The 25,181-nt window shown below is 40.2% G+C and overlaps 1 protein-coding gene across 4 annotated transcripts in view; it reads left to right on the top strand.

Annotated features, from left to right (window-relative positions):
• Positions 1 to 25,181, top strand: part of Pik3c2g (phosphatidylinositol-4-phosphate 3-kinase catalytic subunit type 2 gamma) — a 349,836-nt gene that overhangs the window by 72,694 nt on the left and 251,961 nt on the right. For all 4 annotated transcript variants that reach the window (XM_029478871.1, XM_021164809.2, XM_029478872.1 and 1 more), the window contains 3 exons: positions 9,176 to 9,246; positions 14,578 to 14,641; positions 23,508 to 23,567. In XM_029478871.1, coding sequence (XP_029334731.1) covers positions 9,176 to 9,246; positions 14,578 to 14,641; positions 23,508 to 23,567 — 195 coding nt within the window. The remainder of the gene's footprint in view (positions 1 to 9,175; positions 9,247 to 14,577; positions 14,642 to 23,507; positions 23,568 to 25,181) is intronic.

Below are 25,181 nucleotides of genomic sequence, written 5' to 3'. Positions count from 1 at the left end.
CAGCAAAATGTTGGGTCTTGTTTGTGTAGCCAGTTTGTTAATCGATTATTGGGGAGTTGAGTCCAGTGATATTAAGTGATATTAAGGAAAAGTAATTGTTGTTTCCTGTTATTTTTGTTGTTAAAGTTGGCATTCTGTTCTTGTGGATGTCTTCTTTTAGGTTTGTTGACGGATTACCTTCTTGTTTTTTTTCTAGGGTGTGGTTCCCATCCTTGTATTGTTTTTTTCTGTTATTATCCTTTGAAGGGCTGGATTCATGGAAAGATAATGTGTGAATTTGGTTTTGTCGTGGAACACTTTGGTTTCTCCATCTATGGTAATTGAAAGTTTGGCTGGGTATAGTAGCCAGGGTTGGAATTTGTGTTCTCTTAGTGTCTGTATAACATCTGTGCAGGCTCTTCTGGCTTTCATAGTCTCTGGTGAAAAATCTGGTGTAATTCTGATACGCTTGCCTTTATATGTTACTTGACCTTTTTCCCTTACTTCTTTTAGTATTCTATCTTTATTTAGTGCATTTGTTGTTCTGATTATTATGTGTCAGGAGGAATTTCTTTTCTGGTCCAGTCTATTTGGAGTTCTGTAGGCTTCTTGTATGTTCATGGGCATCTCTTTCTTTAGATTCCAGTTTACTTCTATAATTTTGTTGAAGATATTTGCTGGTCCTTTGAGTTGAAAATCTTCATTCTCATCCACTCCTATTATCCATAGGTTTGGTCTTCTCATTGTGTCCTGGATTTCCTGGATGTTTTGAGTTAGGATCTTTTTGCATTTTCCATTTTCTTTGATTATTGTGCCAATGTTCTCTATGGAATCTTCTGCACCTGAGATTCTCTCTTCCATCTCTTGTATTCTGTTTCTGATGCTCGCATCTATGGTTCCAGATTTCTTTCCTAGGGTTTCTATCTCCAGTGTTGCCTCACTTTGGGTTTTCTTTATTGTGTCTACTTCCCTTTTTAGGTCTAGTATGGTTTTATTCATTTCCATCACCTGTTTGGATGTGTTTTCCTGTTTTTCTTTAAGGACTTCTACCTGTTTGGTTGTGTTTTCCTGTTTTTCTTTAAGGACTTGTAACTCTTTAGCAGTGTTCTCCTGTATTTCTTTAAGTGAGTTATTAAAGTCCTTCTTGATGTCCTCTACCATCATCGTGAGATATGCTTTTAAATCCAGGTCTAGCTTTTCGGGTGTGTTGGGGTGCCCTGGACTGGGCAAAGTGGGAGTGCTGGGTTCTGATGATGGTGAGTGGTCTTGGTTTCTGTTAGTAAGATTCTTACGTTTACCTTTCGCCACCTGGTAATCTCTGGAGTTAGTTGTTATAGTTGTCTCCGTTTAGAGATCGTTCTTCTAGTGATTCTGTTACCCTCTATCAGCAGACATGGGAGACTAGCTCTCTCCTCTGAGTTTCAGTGGTCAGAGCAATCTCTGCTGGCAAGCTCTCCTCTTATGGGGAAGGTGCACAGATATCTGGAGTTTGGACCTCCTCCTGGCCGAAGATGAAGGCCCAAAACAGGACCTTTCCCAGAAGCTGTGTTGCTTTGGCAGGTGCACACTTTCACCTGTGCAGACTATTTTCGGTGGAGTCCCAGAACCAAGATGGCTCCCACCAATCTAGAGGCAAAAGCCTCCCGGGCTGGGTGGACACCTGTCCTCTGGCCAGGAATGTGGCTGGATGTCTGGGGCCTGAAAAGGGCGCTGCCTCAGTAGCTCTGTGGCTCCCGCCTGTCCCAGAAGCTGTCAGCTTCTGTGGTGCACACTCTCACCTGTGCAGACTAAGTTCCTAAGTTCGGCGAAGTCTCGGAACCAAAATGGCTCCCCGCCACTTAGTTTCTTAAGAAAGTAGTTTTTGAGAGACCTATTGAGGCCATCACATGCACACACTCCCATATGCACACATAGAAACTGAAAGAAACACAAATGTAAATGAGAGCTGAGCTGCCGCTTAGGGCAGAAAAATAACACCATTCTTGTCCCGTTAGAAGACTATTTATGTCCCTGTCAGCGTTGCTTAAATCTGGTTAGATTAATATTCATAACTGCATATACTAATCTGCCGAGAAAGGGATGAGTGTGCCTTAATGATACAATTTCATGCTGCTAGATGTGAATTTTATTCCCTGCGTGATGTCTTGAAATAGTCCCAACCCAAATTGCACAGTTTGCGTGAACTTTGATATTTTGTCAGGTTTCATCTACAGAGCCTTCCAATTACCTGCTTTAAGCAAAAAATCCCAGTGCTCTGTCATTTCCATCAGATAACAGATTTCTCACATGTGAGATACACACACACACACACACACATATATATATACACACACATATATATACATATATATATATATATATATATATATATATATATATATATATATATATATATAGAGAGAGAGAGAGAGAGAGAGAGAGTATGAGGTGTTTCATCATAAAAAAAGTAGGTGGCACATAAGTTTGCAATCTATCAATGTGGAATATAACATAATGAGGCCAAAAGAGAGCTGTTTAGAAATCTCTCCCGGATCTGTCCTCAGCTCAAGCATTGTTGACAGGTCTGGGGCTGGCTGTGTATCTAGAATCTAGGCAGAGTAATATCACAGAGTCCAACTGATACCTCACCACTAATGAGCTTATGTTTCTTCAAATTTCCCTCCATGTTGCTGAAAAAGCTAAAAATCATAATATTTTATTGCCACACAGGGACATGGGGAAGGAAGAAGAGATGTGTGGCTCTAATTTGCATGTTGATAAAACAAATTTTTTTGACTGTTATAGTTCACAAGTCACTAGTGCTGTGGTTCACATAAATTAAAGTACTTAGAGGCTGGAGAGATGGCTCAGTGGTTGGGAACTTTTGTTGCTGTTGCAGAGGCCCCAAGTTCAATCCTCAGACTCTATATACAACCACCCATAACTCCAGCTTCAGAAGACCCAGTGACATCTCCTGGCCTCCACAAGCACCAGCATTCCTGAGCACATACCTGTACATAATTACACACACACACACACACACACACACACACACACATTCACACACATACACACACACACATACACACACTCACACACACATACACACACATACACACACACACATACACACACTCACACACACACGCACACACTAGTTAAAAGCTATAAACCTTTACTCAAATGTCTAACTTAAATGCATATAATTCTCATACACTGGCATATATGCACAAAGCATGTGTTTTTATCTGAAACACTTTACATAAAATATTTAATATTCACAATTCTGTTAATCACATGCTAACAGAAACAACATTCCATTGTAATTCCCTCAGATTTCAGACACAGAGCTGGCGCAAGCTTACATGTAGCTCGAGACGTGAGACTTCAAAAACTTTACACTATGCCGCCAACTTACATAGGAGAAAGGCTTCGATTTACACACCAGCTCAGTTTGGATTTGAGCTAAAAGGATAACTGGTCAACATTTTCATTCCTTGTCTGTGATTTCAGATGAAAGTCACTTAGGAAGAGGGGGCTGCAATGGGAGTATTATCTGTGGCCCATTATTTTGAGTGATGACTGATGATCTAGGTCCCAGTCCACTGAGGGTGATGTCACCCCTAAGCAGGTTTTCTGGAGTTACATAAGAAAGCATGCCACAGAGACAGAGCCAATACGCAGTGTTCTTCCATGACCTGATACTGGTTCCTGCCTCCAGATTCCTGCCTTGGTTTCTGTCCATTGTGGACTATAAGATTTAAGATGGAACAAAATCTTTCCTCCACAAGTTTTTGGTCAGACATTCATCACAATGACAAAGAAGCCAAGAAGGATAATGTGTATTTCCAGTAACTATTTTGATTTCTGCAGCTATCTCTACCCTGCACAAAGCCTGGGTGGGACACCATAGAGATTCAATAAGGAACCACATTCCGTATACATCAGGTTACTCATATGGACTACTGTTCTTTAAATGACTAAATAGATGAAGTGGAACAGGAACAGGTGATAAATGCTGTTATCTTCCTATCATCGGTAACCTGAAGTGCCAAACACTGAAGAGATCAATAAAACGGTTTGCAGTCTCACAGCTGGTAAAAGGGAAGCAAAGGCAGGCCAGTGACTGAACTCACCCCATAATTAATGGACCCTGGTGCAGTTATCATTGTGTGTGGACAGAAGCACATAGCAGAGCCAAGTGCACAGCATGCAACTGTAACTATAAGTTCCCAGTTTCTGTCCGAGGTTGGAATCATTGCATCCGTGGCTCTTTTAAATGTCCCGCCGTAGCATTACTCTCAAAACTTTCCTTCAGGTAGCAAACGTCACAGATTTCTATATCATCTCTGAAAGATGGGCCAAGAGTGTAGCAGGGATGGCAGGGCCCCCTCTATGTAAGCACCAGGGGCCAGGCAGCCGCAAAAGCACCTCCTACTGGAGGACCTAATTGAGGACTGCCAGAGAGACCAAGGATTGCTGGTGCAAACAATGCCAGCGAATCAAGAACTGCTGTTTAGAAGAGATGCTTTCTTCATACTAACGGGCCACATGCAGAGGCAGTTAGAGGAGCTTGCAGCGGTGTTCAGGGAACTTGCTGCATCGTTTCTCATCTGCTCCAGGAGTCTGTGTCTTTGACTCTGCACCACCTCACCTCCAACCCCCCGAGGGCAGGTAGTGTCAGGCAGCAACTAGTCCAGGGCACAGGCAACACAAGAGAAGAAGTGACATTTCAATTCCTGGCAGTGGTGGTGTTGATTAAATAATAATGACAGATGGAGCTCTGTGAGTTGGAGACCAGCCTGCCCTAAGTATTGAGTTCTAGTTCACCCAAGATATACGGTGAGACCCTGTCTTAATAATAAAAATAAATGAAGGTTAGGAACATAAAAACAGGTAACATGCTTAATGACAAAGCTACTGGTGGATCCTTCACTCTTCCAATGAGTATCCTGTCTGTGTCGCTTGTATTAAGAGGGCCCCATGCTCATGAATAGAAGAGAGTGGACAAGGTATCCATTTCATGAAGGATGGCATAGAGGGGAGTCAACTGCCCCGATTCCCAGTATAGAACCGTCACACAGAAGGAGGAAGAGAAGAACATTCAGTCAGTATGTCTCTCTCTCCAAACCTAGACACATCCAGTATTATTTTTCAAAGAAGACATGACATTTTTTAAAAATTAAGAGTAAACAGCTAAGAAACGGCACACTCACGATCTGATTCATTAAAACCAAAATGGTATGGTATGAGCAAGCCTGTGGTCTGGCAATCCCATCAAGACCAGGACTCCAGTGATCTAATGACTTCAACTACCTCCTACATCTTAAAGGCTCCACTCTACCCCAAGTAGTCCCAACCTGGGGATTCGAGAAACACTCAGGATCTAAACCACAGCAACCATATCATTTATCATAATATCAACCATTTCGACATGTCACAACTTTTGTTGTTGTTTCAGTACCCATAAATTATATTTTCAGTGGCAAATCCTATAAGTGATCAATGAAATAAAATGATAGTTATTGTATTCTTTACTTTTCTATTGCCTTGACAAAACAAACATGATGAAGGCAAATTATAAAAGAAAGCATTGAACTGAGGAATCTCAATGCCTGAAGGAATCTCATGGGGGCCAGCATGGGAGGGAACATGGGAGTAGCAAGGCAGCCAAGCATGGTGCTTGTGTAGTAGTTAGAAGCTTACACATGACACATAATCAGAAGGCAGAGAGGGTGCTAACGGAGAACAGTGTGGGATTTTGGAACATCAAAGCTCAAGCCCTTGAAATGACAACTCCTTCAATAAGGACCACACCTCCTCATCCTTCCCAAACAGTTCCACCAACTGGTGACCATGAATTCAAATATAGGTGCCTATGGGGGCCATTTTTATTCAAACTAACCCAGCTACTGTCATAGTCAGCCTCAGCTCTCTGCTTGACATAATCTAGAGTCAGCTGGGAAAAGGGAACCTCAGCTGATGGAGTCTTCCATGAGACTGGCTTGGAGCTCTGTCTGGGAGGCATTTTCTTGACCCTTAGTTGATGTGGAGGATCACAGCCCATCATGGGAAGGAGCATCCATGGAAAAGTGAGCCTGGGCTGTGCATAGAAAGTAGCAAGCCAGGCATCTGCATTCCTCTGTGGTGTGGGCTTCGCTTCCTGCCTCTTGGTTTCTGCCTTAAGTTCCTGTCTTGCCCTCCCTTGGTGATGTAACCCATAAGCCAAATACACCCTTTCCTCCCCAGGCTGCTTTATGTCATGATATTTCATCACATCAATGGAAAGCTAAGTTTTGCAGTTTTCTTTCTTGGACACATGTGGGATACTGATTAATTTGATACAACCAACGTGTCAGCTTGTACTTCTTTGTCATTTAAATCCCTATACTTAAAATAACTGGCCTTTATTTTTATAGTCTTCACAAACAGTGTGTCCTTTCTTCATTCTGCTTTTAAAGTAATACTGAGTCCTCTTTGATTTTCGGAATTTCAATTGTAAACATTTATGAGCAATATATTGTCCTTCTGGGAAGATTGTAAATTTAGTTAGCTTTCTGCATTCTACCAGAAATATCGTCATTATTATCACCTGATTAAATTTATGGTACTTGTGGCCTTTGAGAAATTACCTTAGTGTTTCAGGAAGCTCAAATTATCTCCAATGCTGCAGTTGTTCAGAAAGTAACCTAATGGTCTTTAAAAATCAACTTGGATTTCAATAATTGTAATGTTCCCACCTCAACAAAAAATGATGTAAAAACCTGAATACCTCTCTTTTAATATTTCAATTCTCTTTAAATTTCTTTCAAATGTGATCAAAAGTACTGCCAAAATTGTATAAGCTAATCACAGAAATAAGATTTCCTTCTAGTGCCTAGGATATTCACAGAACAACTACAGTAATCCAGTTTTTTCAAGACAAAAATCTTACTATGGAGCACAAGCTAACTTCCAACTCACAATCCTCCTTGCCTCATTATCTCAAATTCTAATATCATGGGATGGCACACCCAGAACTGTCTCAGTCATGGATTTTACATGAGAAAAAAATTCATTTGTTTTCCTTAATACCATGTCAGCTTTAGAGAAACTAAATTAAACTACCTTGTGAAGTATGCAATGAATTTCACGGCAACTTAGGGTTTTCTCTATCTTTTCTAGATACTTTAAAAAGTATTTCTAGGGTCCAGAGAGATGGCTCAGTGATCAGGGGCACTGTCTGCTCTTTCAGAGATCTCCATTCCAGCTACAGGCGCTCACACAGCAACTACAATCTCCCTCGATTCTGCTTCCACTGTATCTAGCTTGCTCCACTAGCTTTAGCCATTGCACACACGTGATGCACATTCATGCATGCATGCAAACAAAACTACGTGTGAAATAAATACATATTTGAGATAAGTGTCCCTGATAAATGACATTAGGAATAAAAGACCAATTTCCTCCTCCCAAAAATATACTGGAAACTAGTGAAGCACTTTTACAGTAATTCTGAGTGTTTAATATGGAGTCATGAAAATGCTGTATTTTAGACTTTGTTCTTCAGTAAATGAAAGTTGTCTACATGTTTGCTTTGATTTAACTTCTGTGGCCATTGAAGTTCTACATGTTACACCTACTTAACTACATTCGTTTTCTAATATATGTCTTAAAACATTTATTCTCTCTCTCTCTCTCTATCTATCTATCTATCTATCTATCTATCTATCTATCTATCTATCTATCTATCTATCTATCTATCTATCTATCTATCTCTCACACACACACACACACACACACACACACACACACACCTAATCTTCTGCCTCTTTTCCAGTAAACATTCTTGCAAAACCTGTGCAAGAGATTAGTTTACCCTTCATTGTAATGACATCATAGACCACACGAGGGCGACAAATTCAACTGTCTCTTCTCTTTTAAACAACTTTGTAATTACTCGTTTTTTACCAAATTTAATATAAACTTTATCTTTCTCTGTTTCAAAGAGGAAAATACCAGCACCACTATTTCTGTCTCAGGTGACTCTAATGCAAACCCCTATCTCCTTAACATTTCTGCAGCTTCTAACTGCGTCCTTTCAAGCTATTGTTGCAGAAGGCCGCCCGCTCTCACTCTTTCTGTGTCTCCTTGCTTCCTTTTAGCCTACTCACCAAAGTAGACAACGTAAAAATTAATTCACTGTTGCCACATTTAGGACTTTCTTCTGACGTTTTCTGTCAGGAGCACAGGCAGTTTTAAAAATAGGCACGGGTCACCCAGGCTGTAAGAAACAGGTTTCCACAACAAAACGTGCTGCCCTGGTGGTCGATGCCATTAGGATGAAGGAGACACCACTGTGAGCACTTGTGCATAAGACTTGCATGCAATGCTTATTGGGCATGAGGCCACGGGATCAAGGTCTGTGTGTGTGTGTGTGAGAGAGAGAGAGAGAGGGGGGCGGGGGGAAAGAGAGACAGAGAGAGAGACAGAGAGACAGAGAGAGAGGGAGAGAGATCGAGTGTGTGCTTTGCGAGCCTCTGTATAGGGGCCGTAAAACTAATGTTTTAAGATAGATGCTTCCTGTCAATTGGAAGAAAAATAAATCGCCAATTAACTCCTAGAATCTATAGCTACCAATAGCTATAATTTATTACTTGCATAAAATGAGTCTGTTACAGTGACACTTCAGCAGCAGAACACTGTAAAAAAGAATACTTAGGTGTCTTCTGTCAATCATCTGGCAAGTTAAGTGCTGTGCTGCCATGGCTAGCTTGGCGTGCAAAGAAGGAGGAGGAGGAGGAGGAGGAGGAGGAGGAAGAAGAAGAAGAAAAAGAAGAAGAAGAGGAAGAAGAGGCATGAGAAAGAGGGGAGAAGGTCTGAGGAGAAGTAGGGAGAGGGAAAAGGGCATAGAGAGGAAGAAGGCAGGAAAACTGGAGTCAAAAACCTGCCTTCCTCCTTCTGGGGAGAAATTCTGTTTAACCTTGGTGGGAGCCCGATGTTTTCCCAGGATCCTCTGGGTTTATCCTCATCCAAGGCTCAGCTTCCTGCTCACTTGGAAGGAGGGCTCATGTGATTAAGTAGTGGGAGTTATTTAAAACAAAGTATAAAAAATGATGAATTGAGGTTATCAAAAGAGCTGAGTGACGTGACAGCAGGAAGCTCCAGACCTATTTTCATCCGCTCCTCATTCCCACTCAGTCTATAAATATTAATATATGCTGCTGTCTGTCTGCAGAGTGAAGATGACCACAGTCCGTTTCATCTGAACCAACTTCTAGAATTTACACATATTTGGAAAATATCCAGGTAAGCTGTCCTATTTCTGTCCCAAGATACTTTTCTCCCTGCATCCTCAGATCGCAATATCTTTTCAGTCAATTGTAAATACTGTCCCTTCACCGGCACCATTTCAGCTACAGGACTTTACTACGTAAGTCCCCTTGGCAAACTCTGTTAATAATTATCTATTCTTCACAGCTACTCAGCTGTACTTGAGGAGTTGCTAGCACCTTACAGAATAATATGACATTCATTTTGAAATATCTCTGCTGCTGGTTATTACACTCCAAAGAATTTCTTTCCTTTTTTTTTTTCTTATTCATTTTGTGAATCTGGGTATTCAGGTAACTCGGCTCTTTGTGAAAACCCAATCCCCACACCTAGGAAGTCACTGTCTCCTGTTTAAGATTCCTTCTGGACCTCCCTGATATAATTCATATGTCATAAACAGAGGAGTGTGAATTCAAATTCAGAAACCCAAATGATAGGAAATGGGCACCTCGTAATTGATCCTCACACCTAAATGTGTGCCTGTGTCGATCAGAATAGATGCATCAGAAGGCATCAGGATGGTAGGTTGGCTTTTCCTGGAATTAAACTGTTATGAGAAAGACAAACAAACAAACCAGGAAGAACCTGGGGTGAGAGAAGTGAAAGTCAGATGTGTTTGTGTTAGGGTGGGAGTGCCATAAGTCTCTAAAGCAAAGCCTGCTATAAGGTTAGTTAAATTGGTTTGTGGCATATTAGTAACACATCACTCTGTGAAGCCATTGCATATTTTACATGCATTTTCTCACTTTGGTCTCTTCTCAAGTCTGTGATGACCGACCCATCTTACCTGCTTCAGAATCATGGAAACCAAGGCTCTGAGAGGTTAGATAACTGACCCCAGGCTCCTAAGATACTGTTAGTGTGAATGCTGAACCCGCATACAGTGGAACCTCCAAAGGCTGCATCTTCATGTTGAAGCACAGCTTCTGTGTTGACTTTGCCCAGAACGGCTCCCATGCCACCCAGACTCATTCTGCATCATCACATATGGCTAGGACTGAAAAGGACTTCCAACATCATCCAATCCAAGATTTTTCTTCATGCATAGTTACAAGAACCACATATAGGTTACTGGGGATATTAACTAAGGCCATAGCTTCATTTTTACAAAACAAAACTACCCACAGGTCATGGAGAAACAAATACCAAAGAGTGAAACCAGAAGTAAGATAGAGAGATAGAAAACCTAACACATTAATAACATATTCCTAACAAGGAAGTTCCTGGGCGAGGAAGTACGGTTCCCAACTTGCCTGTCAGAGTATTGTGACTTGTGCCTAGTTCTTGGGACAAGGAATGGAGGAGCAGAGGATGTGAGAAAATAGTCCCAAAACCACATTCTCCTGTTCTTGTCTCATACATGCTACCACTTGCCCTTATCTGTCTGGTGGCCTTGGCTGTGCATAGGTGTCCATTGGATTAAGTCAGGGCAAAGCAAAAGTCTTCCTAGAGTAAGAGAACATCTAACAGGGATAGCCTATGTTCAGAATAAACTCCTGCACCTTTATACTCTATCCTGAGGGTCATGGGCAACGATCCAGGAAAGCTGGATAAGATGCCACACGCCAATACTCTTCCTCCTTTATTATATACATTATTATATCTTGCACTTGCTGATGCAATTGTTGTCTCAGAGGCTTACTGCCTCCATCTGCTAACCTAGTCCTAACCCTGGTGTCTTCTAGCCTCCATACAATCCAATCTCGGCCTAGAAAGTTTACAGCCTTGAGACTGGCTGCTGAATATGCTTACTCCTTCCTAGTTTTTTTCTGAATTCTGGCTGGCTGGTTCAACCCAGCTGTTCTGACTCAAACTCCTCTCCAAGCTGACTGATTCAATCTGGCTTCTCTGAGCTTTTACTGAATTTCTCTGCTTGGCTTCATTCTAAGTGACAATTTGTCCTAATCTCCTGGCTCATCCTCATTCTCTGGCTTGTTCTGTCTTCACTGGTGTCTAGCTTGTTCTCTCTCTGCAACCTGTCTCTGTACAACTGATCCAGTAAATCTGCCTCCTCTCCTTTTCTCTCTGTGCTGTTCCCTTAAGTAGCTTCTCTTTTCTCTTGATTGTGAGAGTTGAGCATAGCTGGTTCTGTCAAATCTTTCTCTGATTCGTCACTTTGTCTGCCACTCACTTAGACATCACTTTTGAACATGGGTGCTTCCTTCTACAAGTTAACTCTACTTTCTTTGTTTGGGATTAAAAGTGTGTTCTAAGAGCATGTCAGAAGGACTAAAGGTGTGTGCTAAGGCTGAGTTACACCACAACTAAAAAAAAAAAAAAATAGGTGGGTTTTTTGGAGAATTTAAATATTATATTTATTCTTTTTCAGTAGGTCTTAGATATTTAACAAAAAAATTATCAATGCACAACATTTTTACTGGCATTCACTCATAATATTAGATAGCAATCCCATTGATGTCCAACAAGCCCATCCTCTGCTACATATGTGGCTGGAGCCATGGGTCTCTCCATGTGTACTCTTTGGTTGGTGGTTTGGTCCTTCAGAGCTCTGGAGGATCTGGTTGGTTCATATAGTTGTTCTTCATGGGTTTTTTTCCCCCAGTAAATTACAGAGTCTCAACATTTTTCAGTGTGATCAGATATCCTGCAACATTATAGAAACTAAAACAGCAAAGTTAAAACAAAAATGATATATACACAGTACTGCAGACATGACCAAAGCCAGATCAACAAATTAACACTTCAGTTTCCAACCCAAGTCTCCTCAGTGTTACCTGGCACTGGTTCCATACAACTTCATAACAACTGTAGGCCTTAGCTTTCTGCGAGACAGTGTTTGCCTCCCTGTCTTCACAGACTACAAGGCCAAGCACTATGACCCCAGGGGTCCACACCCTCAAAAGAGGAGAGTGGAAGGTCAGGAAGACTGCAAGTGTAAAGCCATTCTGGACTACATACCAAAATCCCTTCTCAACAAAACAAGGCTATCAAGCCCTTGATGTCTAGAATAACAACAGAAGCTTATCTTTGGGTCTCTGCCTTCTATGGCTTATCTATTTTTTACAAGTTGAGAAAAATGATTGACCATCAACATCTCCAATTATTTTTCTTTTCTATTAGATGGATATAATAATATTTGCAAGCAAAGTGAAAGAACAGATGTGTTCTTGGAGGTCTTTTTAACATTAAGAACATATTTTGCATACAAATGCTCTTTTCTTTTACTACCACTCTACTGGCTTGTATAGAATTTATGTATTTTGTCTTAAAATGACAGTTAAACAGATAAGGAGGTAGCACATGAGAAGAATGCTACTGGAAAATGTATTAATGGGTTTTCCAGGTAGGTTTTTGTCTGTAACTCATTATTAAATTTAGCTCAAGAGTTTTCAGGACAAATAAAGATAATAATGTTTTAGAAAGTGCTCTGAGCAGCAAAGCCAGCAAGAATCCCTACTCAAATCATATACATACCAACTAAACATGGATAAATCTGGAACAATAAATAAGCTTGGGGAAGAAAAATTCAGTGGTCTGTTGCCTAAGACAGCCCCATCCATCATAAATACCTGCCAAATGATTTTTAAGATGGGATATTTAGTATTTCTTAATGCTAACATTTATCATTATCTGCTTATGAATTGCATTTGGGTTTTTGTAGTGAACTATCTCTCCTCTGGCCTTACATCAACAAAGAAGTTTCTATGACCCTAAGAGATGTGAACATTTTTCCCTGCTAACAAGCAAGAGTTTAGTTTTGTAGTAGACACCTTCTATGTATCCTCATAGTCAATTCAACATTGACAAGGTCTACCTGGAGATGGTGCCACAAGGAAAATACATTGAGGACGCCAAAACCATCAGAGACTCACCCATTATTATTCAGATGCTAAGGTAGCTTATGTTTGTGATCATCTCTAAACTGAAGCCTTAGCTCCCTCCCCTGAGGTTCATGATGGTTTCACAGACTCAAAGGTGCATGTTGATACTTTGCATGTTGAGGCATTGCAATGGTCAGGGAAGAGATGAGTCAAAGGATACAGAGACCCCACCTCTCTCAGGCACACTAACCTCCAGGAAGCCATCTGGAATCTTTCCAAACACTGGCCCTTTGGACTTCCAAGGAGCCTTTCTAATATGTACATGACCAATCATGTAACTGGCTACCTTAGCTAGTTTTCTAGCTACTGTGATAAAATACCACAGCACAAACAACTTAAGAAAGGAAAGGTTTCTTTTGCAGTGGGTCACAATTTGAAGGTAAAATCCATCATGACGGAAGAGTGAAGGCTACAGAAATTTGAAGTAGCTCAGGAAGAAGAAAGAGGTGAATACGGTTTATGTCCAAAACCTAACGGATGATGGCACCTATGCTCAGGATGGATCTTCCTACTTCAATTAACTTAATCCAGATACTTCCTCACCGACAGAGCCAGAGGCTAACTTAATATAAATTATCTGTCATCAGCATACACCACGACAAGTCTCCTACCTAACCCCAAATCCGAGTGTTCTAGATGACTCCAGACCGTGTCCTGTTGACTATTAACACTATCACACTGGTCAATGGTGACTAATCTTCAACTCCTAGAGACCAAGGAAAGACCAGATGCTAACTTCACTAGATATTTTCAGCAACAGCTCCTACATCACAGAAAGAAAGGGTTTATTTCAGCCCATAGTTCAAGATTACAGTTCATCCCTATGAAGAAGTCACAACCGCGGGAGTTTGAGTGGCTGGTGTCATGAACAGTAAAAATGGAAAGGAGGTATGGAGATGTATTCATGCTCAGCTTACCCTCTGCATCTTATACAGTCCAGGATCCCCCTTCCCATGGAATGGACCCACCCACAGTTAGTGATTTTTTTCTATCTCAACTAAACCTATATCAAGATATTCCCAGGAGCCTTTTTTTCTAAAGTGATTTCATATTCTGTCAACTTGACAATTAATACAATCACACAGTATGTACTAATTGTCACAGTATGTGATTGTATAAATTGTTCATAGATTATATCAATGAATTGACATAATCTATGAACCTTGTGGGAATGGTGGGCTTGTGAAATGCCTGCTAGTTTAAATATGTCTTCAAGGGTAAGAGATCAAGTGTGATAGAATGGAGGGAGTCGATGCAAGAATTCCCCAAATTGTTTCTAAAAGTTTACTAAATTAAAAATAATTTTAAGGTACAAATTTTAAGTCATATCAAGAAATCCGCTTATGTTCTGCCTAATAGAGAATCATGGAAAATATTGGAACTTGTGATAGATGTCCATACTAAATGTGTGATATTAATTTTCTACACAAATTTAACCAATTTTTTTTGTTTTTTACCTTCATAGACAATGCCTCTCCACAGTAATGAAAAAATACAACCTCCACGTGGAACACCTGTTGAAACTCCAGGTTAGCTTCCATAGCCTTAACCGTGGTCTGTTCAATGAGCATTTATCAACCATCTCCCCTTTTTCTTAAACTTTGCAAATTTCTTAAGAAATAGAGATGGATAAAGAAGAGTCCACATTTCAAGGGGATTACTATCCTGCAATGAGAATATAAATAAGGGAAATATTCAATAAAATGCTGTAGATGCTACCAAAAATCTGTTTGCATACAGAACACACACACAACACACACACCACATAAAGACGAAGAAAAAAAAAAAAAAAAACCAAACCACTAATTAGCATCACATGTTCCCATTGTTTGTTGCAATACGACAATGTGTTTCCTGGTCAGCACTGGGAAACCTTAAAGAAAGGTGGAAAGTAGAGAAAACATTCAGAAAAAAAAAAAAAGAAAAAGAAAAAAGAAACAGAGACAGAAACCAATGAGCTGAGGAACTGCCTGGTGTGTTAAAAACCATATTAAATTTTATACTACTTCAATCAGATTCAAGGCTCGAGGCTGGCAAGAGTTATGTAGATTCCTTTGGATCTTATATAAGTAACTAATGCCTTTTTGATTTATCAGCTGATGGCAGAGGCCATCGTTCATAGCAGTGGAATTGGCTGCTGGTGATTAGAGAGGCATCCTATTAGCTCAAGGTGATAGTGAGGGCCCAATCCAGCATCATAGTGCAGGTCGGAGATGGGGTGAAATGTGAAATTTGCATGATTGGGTGAAAGACTCAGGAAGCCTAAAATAACCACAGATTTCCTGGCTGCAGCTGACTGCATGGAGAGATCAATTCCAGAGAGTAACAAGGAGGGGAGAAGATGGCTCAGCAGGAGAGAATAATGGATTCAATCCAAGGCTACTAAAGTCCAGGCACCTGCTGTGCCTCCCGGTTGTGGTCTCCATTAGGCATATCATTTCTGAGAGCTGCTCTTACAAAGAGCTGGCATTTCAAAAGTAAGTCAGCAGAAAGAACACCTTACACAAAACCCCACAAATCAGAGCCTAACTTTGATCAGGTGATGGCTCCTTTTCTCGTGAACCAGTGGGATCAACAGGTCTGTGAGAAGATGCAGCTCTCAGGCCACTGACTGTGCCTAGCAGGGATGAGCTTCAGTGGAAGTTGTAGTTTTGATGTGGATGCTGAACTTGTATATGAATGTGAATTCTATACAAATAATTTCCAATATGGGGATGCCAATACAATTATCTACCTCATTTTCCTCCCAGAAGTTTAGTACTCTCTCTACCACAATTATCTTTCTTGGACCTGTCTTGAACACAGAAATGTAAAGATATGAGATATGAGTGAATGAAAATGACAGTACTTTAACTCTTATAGAAGTAGCCTAAGCGAGGCTCAGGAGATGTCTCGGAGGTAAAGTACCTGGTATGGCAAATACAAAGAACTGAGTTTCGATCACCGGTGGACATGTAAAAAACTGGGTATGGTAGCATATATATAACCCCAGGCCTGGGAAAGCAGAGTCCAGGTGATCCAGGGGGCTCACTGGCCAGGTCATTCAGCTGATACAGTGACCTTGTCTTCATAAGTGACCTTGTCCTAAAAAGTAGAGTACAGCATTTATCCCTTTTGGAGAATGTGGACAGTAATCACTTCAATGTGTACTTCTTTGTCTTTGATAGTTGCTGAACAATTCATGGCACATAGCAGCATCCCAGCAGTCTCTTCCACCCTGTTCTGTCTGTCCTTACAACAGGATAAGAGTGATTGGATATGGTGCATCCTTGATTCCGTACCACCTCATGTTACTAGAATCTATTTTGTGTTGCTATAATAGAATTCCTGAGACTTGGTAGTTCATATAAACCACAGAGATTTGGTGAGTGAGGAGGGAGACACTAAGGATATGAAGGCCAGAAGATTGAAAGTTCAAGATCATGTTCAACTTTGTAGTGAGTTCCAGGCCACCCTGGGCTACAGGTGATTCCATTGGCAAACAAATCACAAACAGACAGACAGAATGAAGATATAGCTATTTCAGTTCTAGAGTCTGAAAGGTCCAAGTCTGATAGACCTACAAATGGTAGGGGTTCTTTCCTGTGTCACCATGAGGAAAGAAAGGCAGCTGATGTGGGACTGGATCTTCCCTACCGGATGTGACTCTAGTAGACCAATTTGTCCAGTTGACCACCCACTAGACTCAACTACCATACTGTAAGGAATGGTGACCACAAGACAGAAACCCAAAGTCTACGGTGTATTTTATGGAAATACTTAGTTTTTCTAATTGTAATAAAGAAAACTTGTCTTTAAAAAAATAAAAAGTAGAGTACAGAAAAACTTAGAAAGATGACCAACATCTTTCATGGGTGCATTACAGCACATACATGAATTCAATGAATTCATTCATTCTTTCTCTGTCTCTCTCTGTCTCTCTCTCTCTCTCCCTCTCTCTCTCTCTCTCTGTCTCTCTGTCTCTCTCTCTGTCTCTCTCTGTCTCTCTCTCTCTGTCTCTCTCTCTGTCTGTCTCTCTGTCTCTCTGTCTGTCTCTGTCTCTCTCTCTCTGTCTCTCTCTGTCTCTCTCTCTCTTTCTCTCTGTCTGTCTTTCTCTGTCTCTCTGTCACTCTGTCTCTCTCTCTGTCTCTCTCTCTCTCTCTCTCTGTCTCTCTCTGTCTCTCTCTGTGTGTATGAGATGTCATAAGTTGTGCTCTTTTACACTTGACTTGTTCAATCCTATAATAACCTTTCTTAGGACTAAGATGTCAAACATCTATGCAGGTTCTAGGGTTAATAATCTCAAGAGTTTATTTCATTTAGTTTAATCGCTCAGTGCTGTTTGTGTGTTGTAGACATCTACTTTACACACACACACACATGCATACACATGTGCTCAGACTTCTGAAGCACTCTCTGAAGATCTGTAACACTTCAGGCTTTTCAACTTTAGAAACTTGATCACATTACTCACATAGGAAGACATCCATATGTTCAGTTTGAAAGAAACCATTGGCCACTGTTAATTTTTCCAGTGTGACTAAAATATTGGCAAAACATCAAAGAAACACTGTCTTCACGTTGTCATTAGCAGAACACAATCATTGCTTGCAACTGGATTAATTTATAAATAGACCACAGTGCCTGTGTGGTTCCACATGAACTCAATCCAAACCAAAGAGATTTTCTTTTTAGATTTAATTCTTACTGTTATGTGCACATGTGTATGTCTCTCTGAGTATGTGCACATGAGTGCAAATGTGCTCAGCAGACAGAAAAGGGCATCATACCCTCCAGTGCTGCAGTTCCAAGTGCTTGTGAGGCATCTGAAATGCATGTTGGGAACTGAACTTGGGTCCCCTGGACCCGTACACGTTCTTAACCCCTGAGCAATCCTGTTAGACTCATAAAAAGCTTCTTAGGTGAGCTTTTGAAGCAGACCTTCCAGAACAATGTGTGGGTGGACCACAATATTGTCAGTTCAAAATGCTGCACCTGCTTATTGACAGCAGCATTAATTAATTAAGCAGCATTGCGTCATCATCCCAGTGTCAGACCGCCTGCTTCTTTGACAAATACCATTTTATCAATGTCCCAAACAGCATTGATTTGAAAAATAATGTTTCTACCATCTCTTACAAACTTAGACTACTATGCATAATTTGAAAACAAGGTAACAAATCCTCAGGTGGATAAATGTCATGAATATTTCTGAGTCATGTGGATAAGTTCAACTGACTTTAGGTTTGTTCCTTGAAGTAATTATTTCAACATATTTTAGACTTCATTAATTTCAGATTGGATGGCCTGGGTTGTGTCCTGGGTGGCTAATAGTGCAGATAGCTTATATGAAACTTTTCTGTTGGACACTTATCTCCTGAATTCCACTCCATGGAAAATTTTGAATTTTCTGAAAAATAATTTTGAATACATTCTGTGTTCTATATTTCTTAAAATTTGAAAGAAATTAAAAACAAAAGAGTTCTCCAAAAGCAATTACTGAATGCTTACTTGATGCAAAAAATTGAAGGTTTTGCTCCCTGAATAGAGAGGTGGTAAGTGCCCTTCCCTGGAGAGCCTGAGGACCTGGCTTGAGACTGGTCCATTTACATAAGTAATTCCCAGAGTGGAGCCTATTCATCCCAGCACAGTATAAAATCAGGTCTTACCCTGGCTGAAAGAATTGACTTCTGATTCAAAATTGCTTCTTACTGGGACACTTCAATTTCCTTGCTGAGTTCCCACTGAAATGTCAGTCCGGACCTTTAGAGGTAAGCAAAGCTAATGAGCCACTGCACTAATTGCATACATGGCACATGGGCCGAGATTGTTCAAAATCAACTCAAGCTGAAGTGTGATTGGGCTCAACACAATGTCTACCTGATATAGGAAGGGCGAAGAGCCCTCCACCCCAGTTTTTCCACCATCTGGCCTATGATCCAGAAGCTATAGCGATAACAAACAAAATAATAATGTGTCTTTTGTATTCACACTAAACAGCTCAGGAGAAATAAGGACAGGCTCCTTGACTAAAGTCACAAACCACCCAGAGAGGAAGAAAACTCAAAATATAAGCAGGAAGACCTAGTATGGGATGTAATAACACGTTATAGTTTTTTTTTTTTTAGAATTAAGCACTCTTTGTAACAGCAAAAATACTAGTAGATGTTCAGAATGTCCAATTTCAAACATAATTTAAGCAGAGTTATAATCCAGGTCTGTCTGCTTCCGTTACTGTGGAGGAGTTTTACCTAGCCTTCCTAATTCATATTCCTTATCGCTACAGTAGAGATAATAAAATATAAGACAATGATACCTTTAAAGATCAGTGAAAATGACCCGTGTAATGTGTTTTACACAGGGTGGGGATTGGAAGAACATCATCACAGGAGCATGAGTCACGTGGTATCAGTCTCACAAAAACCACGGCCACCTTGTTTTCATTGCTATCACAGGGGGAGGGAGGTGCCTTATAGAGAATCCAGAATAAAGCCATCAACCCAGCTTATAATCACAATCAGATATAGTAAAAGGTTTTTGAAAGGAAAAATTTCATAAGAAGAAAATAAGAAAAAAAAATGACCAGGTATGATGACCAGAGAGAGGTCAGAAAGAGAGAAACTGAGGACACAGAATCGGAGGTCATGGGGAAATCAGACACAATTTTCAGGATGAAGGCTGCATTAGCAGAAATGCAGGCCAGGCTGAAATGCCTGAAAGTCAGAACTATTGTGTAAAGAACATTCACTCTGAGACTGAAGATACAAAATCCTTAGAGTCGCAGTCCTTAGAGTGGAAGAGAGTCCACAGCGAAGAAGCTGGGGTTCTAGGGAGAGCAAGAGCCCCAGAGAAGTTTCTGGAAAGAAGGACCCACCGTCTGCACTTTGTCTAGGGCTCATGTATGTTGGGTATCACAGGGCGAACAGTTAGTAATGTACACACAATATGAAGGCTAGTTATATGACAGACACTGGAGAAGGACCATGTAATGCTGGTGTCTGTGACTCTGGGCCCTTTTATTTTGTCTTTATTTCACAGAAGACATGTCCTTTGTGCCCACAAGATGGCTCCACCTGTCACCGGTAAATGCATCTGTCATCAAGCCTGTCCTTGCAACCCAATTAGAGAAAGGAGATAACACATTCTGTGCTCTGACCTTCACAGTCTTCCTATGGAACACACATACACACACAGAGACACACAGACACATAGACACACACACAGAGAGACACAAACACACAAGCACAGATACAGACACACAGAGACACAAACACAGACACACAGAAACACAAACAGAAGCATAGATACACACAAACACACCACACACATACACAGATACACACATAGACACACACAGAGACACACACACAGAGACACACAGAGACACAAACACACAAACACAGATACAGACACACAGAGACACAAACACAGACACACAGAAACACAAACACAGAAAAACAGACACACCACACACATACATAGATACAGTCATACAGAAACACACACACAGAAACACAGGCACACACAAACACACCACATGCATACACAGATACACACAAACACACAGAAACACAGACACACACAAACACACCACAGACATACACATAGACACACACAAACACACACACAGAAACACAGACACACACAAACACACACACAGAAACACAAGCACACACAAACACATACACACCACACACATAGACACACACACAGAGACACACACACAGAGACACACAGAAACACACAGAAACTCAGAGACACACACACATATACACAAATATGTTTGCTCCATGTGGTGTTGGCTATGTTCATTTTAAGTGTTGAATAGTACTCCATTAGGTTAAAAATGGACATCAGTTTATCTCCTATACTGTTTTCAGAAATTGGAGAAAATATCAATAATTTTCCTAGGGTATGAATTTGGGGGTGTTTATGCATAGCTACCCAATAAGTTCATGCACATTTCACAATATAACTTAGCTCCTTTTATCACCAATGTGTGATATAGTCCAATTGAGGTGTGTGCAATTATGTTTTGTTGCTAATTTTAATTTTTATTAACAAATTTTTATGTACTTTTTGATAAATGTAACAATCATCCTCAATATTTTATAGCAAACATGTTGTAAGCCACCTGATGTGGGTGCTGGGAACCAAACTCAGGTATTACACAAAAGCAGTAGGTATCCTAACTACTGAGCTATCCCCTTCAGGACTTGAATTTTTGCTTTAATCTCAGGTTAAAAAATTGTTATGTTTTTATTAATTGAAGATAGGCTTCCACAGCTTTGCATACTTTTTTTCAGTTTTCTTAAGATTATTTATTTTTCTGCCTTGCAATTCTGTGTCCCATTTCAAATTGCTCTTTTCTGTATAAAATGGTAATCATTCACATTTTTAATTCTTTAACATTTTCATACTTATATACAATGAATTTGATTATTTTGGAGCCCTTTCAACTTCTCTCATCCCCCCTCTTTCTTACATCTAACCCAATTTCTTCTTCCAACAAATCACGCAGTCTTTGATGTCTTTTCTTTTGTTTCGGGCTTGTTTTGTAGATGTGTGAGACCAATGAGGTTAACCAAGGTTGCCTGCATAAGCACAGGAGTAAGGTTACTTAAAGGGGCAAGACAATTTATTGGTGACTACACTGCTGAAGGAAAAGAGCCATACCAGCACGCTTAGCTGCCCATAGTTCCTCTGTGAGCGGTAGTGTTCTTTATTTTTTCAGTGCGTAATAAGTTGCTCATTTATTTAAAATAGTTTACTCTCCTCAATTGAAGAAGGTTGACGTCACTTTAAAAAACTATTAGTCACAAGTTTGCATATCAGGCTCTAGACAGCCTGTCCTGTTCTGTCCTTATTTTATTTATTATTTAATTTAATTTTATATTTCTCGTATGCATATGAATTATGTGAGAGTACTTACTGTACCTTGGACTCCAGAGAAGACTTCAGATCTCCTGCAACTGGAGTTGTAGGTGTGTGTGTGTGTGTGTGTGTGTGTGTGTGTGTGTGCTGGGAATCAAACCCAGGTCCTCTGTGTGTGTCCTCTGGAAGAGCAGCCACTGTTCTTTACTGCTGAGTCATGTCTCCAGCAGCTCTTTATATCAGGTTGGAAGTTATTTAATCCCCATGTTTTATTGAAAATGTTGATAGCACATGATAGAAGTCTCCTCATTGTTATTCTTATCCTGAGTCTTTCTTAGGCACCTTACTAAGCTTATTGGTGAATCTATCCACATATTTTAGGAGAGTTGGTGTTTAGTCCTGATATCATGGTCAGTTCATAGTTTGGCATCACTAACCTTTATATCCTAGTTACAATGAGCTGTGTTGGCTTGTGTTTCTGTGACAATCTTATTTTTTTTATTGAATGCAAAACAATATGTGTAGGACTATATTAGAGATTCAGGTAAGTTTTACTGAGGGCAGAGGGTGGTTGGCTTTCCTTTGCTGGCTATTAGTGTGTAGGGTGGATGTAGTCCTGTGAAGACATCTGTACACAGGACCTTCTCCACGCTCCCTCTCCTCTGTCTGATCCACTATGATTGGCTCATTCATTTGGCACTGGAGTCTAGAGGGGTCTTGTTGTATGAGCCAAGCACATCCTCAAGGTGACTTTGTACTGGGACTTCTGGTGGGGACAGTGACCCTCCTGTGCAGAGTAGGTAAATTCCTCCTTAAGTCTGCATTCAGGCTTGTGTAGCAAAGTATCTTGTTACCAATGCCTGATGTGGAGTTGACATCAAGTAGGATTCTGGAATCAAGGCAGGGTGTCCCCTCTGCACAGAGGTTTCATCTCAGGTCTTCCCTTATCAGCAGAGGACAGTCATCTGTGCCCAAACTATTTCTAATGTTTGTTCTCTGCTTCTCAGAAGCTAAGGCTTATACCTTCACTAGGAAACAACTATTGTTACCCCTACCTCCAGGAATCCAAGGCACTCTCTCTCTCTCTCTCTCTCTCTCTCTCTCTCTATATATATATATATATATATATATATATATATATATATATATAAAACCATTCACAACTTGGTATCTTATATGGCGTTATACGTTGGTTGCTTTCACGTTTTACAACTGGCCCAGTGCTCTACAGGTCAAGCCAAAGTGCTCCTACAGAGAAAATAAATATCCATCTCTTCAGAGGGAGAAGAACATAATAGGGAAAAATCTGGGAAGGAAAGCATCCTAAACTCCCAAGTGTCACAAGCTGGTTTAGGTACTTTGAGGCAGCATATTTAAACAGGTACTCGATATTAAACAGACACTGCTTCAGATTCCTGTGAGGCCTGGAAGTGGGTAAAAGCAGCTTGCCTTTGTCTCTGTCCCCTTTGTCTTTGTCACCACTAAGAAAGCCCGCCCTGGTTAGCTTTCTTTCATTCCGGTGATGTCTATTCTCTTTTCCAGAAAGACGTGGAGGAGAAACGTTTGCCGTCCATGTTTTCTGGTGACCAACACACTTCTCAGGTAAGTTTATTATGTGAAGTACTGGGATTTGGAGCCTGTGAGGTCTGCGATACATCGAATGTCTTCAAAGATAAAACTCAGAACTTGTCTCACAAAAGATAGCATTGCATAACTGTTTGTGGTTTCATTAACTTAGAGTTAGGAGGAATTTAGCCCAGTCCAAATGACTGCGGATTACAGAGCTCTTCTGCAAACTACCCTGACGCTTATGTGCAAGTGGAGGAGTTCATTGCTCCTGGAGATACCTTCTCAATTCTTAAATCAATGCTTTTGAGAGGCTTGTTTTTTATCATATTGTTCTAAAGCCTACCTTCCTTTATATGTGAACATAAGACTTTCATAGGATTTGGCTGTTCAAAACAAATTTTCTCTGTAACCACAGTACTGTGCATGTATCCAGGTATATACATGTGTTTGGATGCACACTATATGTGTATGCATGTGTGTTTGTACATGAGTGTATGTGTGTGTATATATGTATGTATGTGTGTGTTTCTGTGCATGGACATGTATATGTATGTGCTTTTGTGAACACATATATGTGCATGCATGGGTGCATATGTACATGACTGCATGTGTATGTGCATGTGTACATATACATCAAATGCATATACATGCATATACATGTGTACATATACATCAAATGCATATACATGCATATATTATATATTATATTTATATATTAATATATATTTATATATTAAATATATATTTATATATTAATTAATATTTATATATTAAATATATTATATATTTATATATTTATATATATTTATATATTATATATTTATATATTATATACTATATTAGATATTATATTTACATATTAGATATTGTGTTATATATTAGATATTATAATTACATATTATGTAATTAGCTATTATATAATAATATACATATATTAGAGAATGGTTGGAAAGTGTTTCCACACAGATTCATTGAGTCTGCTTCTGCCTGAGACCCCAATAATGCCAACCTCTGAAATAGTTATCCTCCTATAACTGTAACTGGCAAATTAGCAAGGGACAGCTTAAAGCAGAAGGGTGTAATGGGGCTCATGGTTTGAGGGGCCGCCATCCACTGTGGTAGGAGGCATGGCAGCAGTCAGCTCATGGTGGTGAGAAGTAAACTATCAAAGAGATAAGTTGTCCCTTCATGTAGCCAAAACCAGACAGAAGAGAGTTGGGGTGAAAGAAGGGCTACCCTGTAACCTGTAATGGATTAGCCATGAGGTTTAATCCATCAGCACCTGTCTGAATGTGAGCTATAAACATTAAATCCTCATGACAGAATCTAAATCCAGACCCATAGTTCCTTGGGGCCCCTGAAGGACCAATGGTGAGCTGCAGTTCAGACTGGAAGATTCCCCTTAGCTTTCTGTCATCTGGAGGACCAATCAATCAATCAATCAATCAATTTCTGTTATGAGCTAAGCTGTAATTCATTCTTTTCTGGGCACACAGGGTGTGTGTCCATGTGCGCATAGAGAACATTTGTGTTTCTTAGTCTCAAATTTGTAAGAGCTAGATAGAATGCTGTTTCATCAGTCAGTTCTGTTGATGTTTGTGGGATGTCTATTTTTGTCTTCTGTGATATTCATTAATAATTCTCCCT

Source organism: Mus caroli, unplaced genomic scaffold (genome assembly GCF_978045245.1).
Source record: "Mus caroli unplaced genomic scaffold, Mus_caroli_1 scaffold_7, whole genome shotgun sequence".
Taxonomy (NCBI): domain Eukaryota; kingdom Metazoa; phylum Chordata; class Mammalia; order Rodentia; family Muridae; genus Mus; species Mus caroli.
The sequence above is the reverse complement of the archived record's forward strand: the minus strand, read 5'-3'. Positions and strand labels throughout refer to the sequence as shown.